At 39.5% G+C, this 5824-nt stretch overlaps 1 protein-coding gene across 1 annotated transcript; it reads left to right on the forward strand.

Annotated features, from left to right (window-relative positions):
* Positions 1-252: 252 nt before the first annotated feature.
* Positions 253-3336, forward strand: LOC140931534 (uncharacterized). Its single transcript, XM_073381341.1, has 3 exons — positions 253-328; positions 1248-1340; positions 2969-3336. The coding sequence occupies exons 1-3, from the start codon at positions 253-255 to the stop codon at positions 3244-3246; spliced, it is 447 nt and encodes a 148-aa protein (XP_073237442.1). The 3' UTR covers positions 3247-3336.
* Positions 3337-5824: the final 2488 nt, after the last annotated feature.

Genomic DNA, 5824 nt, shown 5'->3' on the forward strand with positions numbered 1-5824 from the left:
TACATATTTCTATATTATTTTCATATGGTGTCAGTTCGAAGATATTAGGTTGTTAGCTACTCTAAACTTCGAGTATAAATAAAGTTTATGTTATGTTTTATGTTAAGCACAAGAGCAATTTTGCTTAAAGAATTTTTTCATGAATGAATGTCCCACGCACATCGGATGTCACTAACTTGCAAATTAGTTTAAGGATGCACACATGCAAAAAAGCTCACACGGGGGCGTTTCTTTTATAATTTCCTGACAGATATGTCCTCAGATAAAGTGCCTACATGTACTGGACGTAAGAGAAAGGCGTCGTGTTCCAAGAGAATCAAAGATACAGGTACCTTATTTTTGTTAAGACGATTTATAACGTTTACGGTCAAGCTTTCTAGAAATAAAGTGCAAACAATCCAATAGGTAGATAGGCGAGTTTAGTGAAGTTAAGTCAATAGGCACAAGGGACGGGCCACCAACCAACCCGAGCAAACCCTTTGTGAAAAAAAAAAAGTATGCCAAATGTATACCGAATCTCCTCTTTTACCCGATTTGGTGAACACGTAACATCGTTGCTCAAGCTGAAGTTGCCCAAACAAAATGCTTCTTGTCATGTAGGATGTGTTTTGAGTTGATGTTGCAATTGTTAGGATCAGTCACTTAGCCGATGAAGCTATTCACGTCAACGTAGGAATTGCGTGACCTGCATATAGGAGCAAGCAGTGTCACGTGTGTGTTGACAAAAAAAATAGACAAATCTTCACAGCTGAGGAGAGAGGGATAGTGATCGTGTGGGCAATGAAAAGGTGGAGGTCATACCTGTTGTGGTCAAAGATCTCAAAAATGTTTAAACTATTTGCTGGATAAAATTGGAGTGAGAAAAAATCAAGGGAGACCAAGATGACTATTAAGACACTTAGCATGATAAGAGCAACTGTATGTATGTATGTATGTATTGTGTACGACTCCAAAATTGGGCAGAACAGGTGAAGAATGAGGCTTAAAATGAATTTTAAAAATATCTTCAATGTATCCCCGAGATGTACTAGATAGCCTCGTACGTGAGGTTGCATTTCGGAAAAAATAGTCCTACTAATAACTGGACCCCGTTATGAGCACTTGTCTCCACGAATGTACTCTTCGAGTTTTTTTGATGATCTTAATTTGGGCTTGAGACACTGGGCTTTAAAGTGACCGGGCCAAACCTAAGTAAAGGCAGATTTGAATGTAACTTAATTACAAAAGAAAAAATGCGTTCCTTACAGATATGTCCCAAGAAGAACAGTCTGTACATCCTGGATCCAAGAGAAAGGCGTCGTGTTCTGATCCTCAGCTTCCCAAGAGGATGAAACATACAGGTAGCCTTTTTTCGTTACGATTGGGCAGGTTCATAATCCAGTGAATTGATTGTGGTTATGATTGTAGACCGTATTAAAAGTCGAAGGCACAAGGGACGTGCCAGCGTCCTAACCAGTCAAGGGGAAAAGGGCAGTTATCTGCCCGCATTAATCCTTTATATATTGCAAAGTTATCTAGGATGGAATCTTAATTATTTCTTCTTGTGGCCCCAGTTGTTTAAAAAGTGGATAATGTTATCCACTGCATTTATCACTACGGTCCACTGGATAACCTTTCCCTAACACGTATCCACCGGATAGTGATTTGTCCGGTGGATACACAGAGAGTCTGGGCCCCCAAGCCAAATTATAAGGATTTTTTATTGAAATTTATGGCGAGTTCGGTAAAACAGTAAATGTGCCAAAAACAGGCTCATGTTTTTGTGATGTTTTCTTTCTGCTTCCTGCCGTATGAATGCCGTTTTAGCAATTTATAGAATGGCGTTCATTGGGCAGGAAAGGGTTTACAATACACTCAAATTTAACTTGATTTCATCGGTAAAATGTCTTCAATTAATGAAGTAGGGTTACGTTTAGCCTGAGAAAACAGCCGACATATCGCGACGCCACCACTGGTTTCCTCGCGAAATGATCAGACGTACTACTCTGAAATCACCCCTAGAAATTGGTGTGAGAAACCAGTGACAGAGCAAAAACGTCCCCCGATATGGGTCTGATAATGAAATTTACACATTAAATATTAAGTTTCAAGCTGTGCAAGTCAATGTTCCCCTGTTCCTTGTTAAGTCATCGAAATATTATATCTCTCATTCAAATAAAGTAAATTGGTCATGTTCCCTTGTTCCCCAAAACATATCATCCACATATGTCTGTCATTTCATGTTTTATGCGCAGACTTGGCTTTTTACTAAATTGTACATGTATTCTGACGTTTTCTGTATACCTTTCCCGCATTCCGAGCGACAAGAAATGTCAATAATCACATTGCTGAACACCATTTACGTACGAAACACCAAATCGACTCTCGGACTCTGCGACGTACTATGTATTCTACAGACTACTACCAAGCGACTCGTTAGAAAGCTGGTTTACTGACTTAGAATCGTAGTCAACAGTAACCCTTCACTGTACAAACGACTTATTGACGGACTCAAGCAAACTAACAATGACAAAATGACTCGACCACCGACAACTATTAAACGACCGGCCTTAAACTGTGCCAAAGGACAGATCGAAACGCACCAATGACATTTCGAGTCGAGTCCTCATAGCTAATAGCATCAGGACTTAACTGAAAGACGACCAATAACATCGCGACTTAATTGACTAATCAGGTCAATAACCAGAGTTTAATACGTGATACAACCCTACATTGACTCTGAAGGTGACTACCGCACAGGTTGTCGAAACGTCATTCACTCTCAACGACAGTCCTGAGTCAGGACTATACTCACCCCGAAGATCATGCTCCCCCTATAAATAGAAATTAAAACGAGGTCAAGACTTGGGCAGACAATTTCATACAAATCACCTGTATTTTATCAACTCAAGCCTTGAGTTGGTGCCATTCAGTTCATAGCGATGCGGAAACTGTCTATTAAAACATAGCAATCGTCTAATTCTTTCAGTGAAGAAAGACACTCCATGTGACGAGGATCTGGAGGAACTCTCACAGCAAATTGGTAAGTCGTGGAAACCGCTTGGACGGCGATTAAAGTTTACAGAAGCAGAGCTAATTGCATTTCACAAAGAGAATCCGGATGAATACAGTGAGAAGGCGTACCAAATGCTGTTGCGTTGGAAAAGTAGAGATGGGAAAGATGCAACTTACCAAGTTTTATATGACGCACTGGATCATAAATTGGTCAAAGAAAAACGTTTGGCGGAAGAAATTTGCTGCGACTGACATGGAACTGCTTGCATGCGTGTGTCGGGTTTAATAGAAACCCGCTCGGAACATTTGGGTCAAAATGCATTGAGGTACATCGTATGTTATAAAGGGTCAGAAAGTAACATCAATGTGTACGACTGGGGTATTTTGTGATTTGAAACTCCTGTGTTAGATAATCAGTGTTTGGCAACGTTGAAAAAGAAACATTTTGCGAAAGAGAATTTAGACATCCTTTTTAATGTATCAATACCTTGCGCAAGAGGACGCATGTGAATGTCCGTCCAGTCCCCCCGGGGGCTCCCTAATGAAACTGACGGGGATGCTCGTCTTTTCGGTTAGGTTGGTTTCTTTTAGGGCTTACAGAGTCTTTGTTTTTTTACTTTGGTTGTTGCAGACTTGGTGAAAGCCCTGTTTTTGTTGATTGTAAACTTTCGCCCACGAAAATGCCTTCGTCTTCTCTCGCTACCCCTGCGTCTCCTAGGATGTAACAAAAGCACGTCTTGAATCCATAAATTTCTTTATCGTACTTTAAATTTAGTTGAACTGCGGAGTTTCAAGAACAAAAAATCCGTTGCAAACTTCGTGGAAATATTAGAGCTCAAAATTGTCAATATTTGTACATACCTTTTAAATTTGGCCCTCCAAACTTCTGGGAGTTTAAGGTCCATTTTTACAAACCTTTACATTTTACTAGCCTGAGCAGATTCAGCTTTTCTTTCACAATCTTCTCTCGGCGAGTTAGATATTTAAAAAAAAAGCCGAAAAAGGCTTCCGATGGTTACTAACTTTAATATGAAGAATAGATATAGTTTAGATATATCTCCGTTTTATTAAAAAAAAACGAAACAATTATATTGTACAAGTGTACTATAGTTACCATGCAGTTTTAGAGATCTTAAATGTGTATATATACTTTTCTCGAAGATATTAAATATTGTAGTGACTCTAAAATATGAGGTGAAATAAAAGTTATGTATGTATATATTTAACTAAAGAAAAAAGCATTGGAAAGTGCGAGGTTGAGAGGAGGGCTCGTCCAGGAGCTTCCCCCCCTCCTTCCCCCCCCCCCCCCCCCCCCAAACAGTCTTTAAAGGGAGTAGAGAAATAACCTGGGTTTTAACTATACAGGTCTTTAACTATGGTGTGTCGTGAAAATTCTAACATTTGATGAATTGCACTCGGTTATTCCATTCCGTTCGATGTATCGTCAAGTTCTTTAACCCTTGGTGTGATGGGTTTCTATATGCAAATGTGTCACTCGCTCACTTTGCGTTGACTTTAGGTCGTGTATGTGTGCTACATCGAAGTATCTCGATCATAAGCAATACCCCCAAAATGCGCAGTCTCTGGCAGGGGCTCCCGTAGCCTCGCGGAGAGGAGTCGAAATATGGATTACAGTCTGTTCCAAAAAGTCGCCTTCAAAGGCGTTTTACGTTGAAAAACCAGTTAATCATGCCTAGGATGGAAAAATTCTAAGATGGTAAGGCCTATTCTCGACTGAAATTTCTGTACGTGTCGAGTATCATGGTCAACTCGAAAATTAAATTGAGTGCTGTTGTTTACAATACTGTTGTTGATTCATACTTATTTTTCGCTGAAACGTTATTTAATTTGTTAGTAAATGTCTACGTCTAAGAAGTGTTAACTCCTGCTATATCCTGCAATTAAATGCTCATAATTAGGAATTATAGTTCTTCAGTGGCGGATCCCGGGAAGGGCCCCCCCCCCTCCCCCCTCCCCCCTTGTTTTCAGACCAAACTGAGGCCCGAAGGGCTTGGAAATTTATCAAGGCGTTGAAATGTGCAACCTATACCTTTTATCAGTGGTGTGGCGCAAAAAATTCGGTTGCTTTCCGCGAGCAGTTCATTTCTTTACTACTAGTAGCAGCTCGCTAGTAGGTAGTTAATATTTGGTGTGTTTTTCGTTTGTGGTTGAGATACAGCGGCGCGAAACCTCTGAGGTCAAAGCTATGGGAGAGGTTCCCCACGGGTTTACTTTGATTCCATCCACTATCGTTTTACTGTTTGATTCTTGTTTGTTTGTTAGTTTGTCTATTGTTACAGATAAGTTGCTTACCTCTGTTGTGGCACTCCTGCCTAATTAAGCATTTAGTATTCTTTGTTTCAGTAATAGGCGAAGCTAATAACAAATTTAAAAAATAAAAAATAAAGATACCCTCTGGCAGTCCTTTATTCGTTTTCAATTTCACTTTTATGTCTTTTTTTTACTTTCCTTTTTTTTCCATCGCAGTTATCCTTTTCATTCCTTTTTCATTTCATTTCTTTTTTTTTTTTTTTCATTCGAATTTTTGGAAATTGTCACTTGTTTCCATCTGTCTTTTCTCCTCAAATATTCCCATCCGCCGGTTCGCATCCACTGTCCTCATGTATTGGTCCTCGTTACACAGACACCTATCGTTGGCCGACTGTATTAAAAGACTATAAGTCGGTCTGCAGTTTACTTAAGAACATTTTTGGCATCTTTTTAAACAAGCAACGTAAAAAAATTATGATGTAGAACGTTAACTGTTTGATAACATTTAGTATAGTTCACTTGAGACTATTGGCCGTCTGACTAAGAGGACATAAAAATA

Source organism: Porites lutea, chromosome 3 (genome assembly GCF_958299795.1).
Source record: "Porites lutea chromosome 3, jaPorLute2.1, whole genome shotgun sequence".
In the NCBI taxonomy this organism is placed as follows: Eukaryota; Metazoa; Cnidaria; class Anthozoa; order Scleractinia; family Poritidae; genus Porites; species Porites lutea.

Bases quoted from the DNA above. Each gene is read 5' to 3' on its own strand.
- LOC140931534 (XM_073381341.1), top strand. From the start codon at position 253: ATGTCCTCAGATAAAGTGCCTACATGTACTGGACGTAAGAGAAAGGCG. The intron at 329-1,247 runs GTACCTTATTTT...CGTTCCTTACAG, and splicing joins CAAGAGAATCAAAGATACAG to ATATGTCCCAAGAAGAACAG. The intron at 1,341-2,968 runs GTAGCCTTTTTT...TAATTCTTTCAG, and splicing joins CAAGAGGATGAAACATACAG to TGAAGAAAGACACTCCATGT.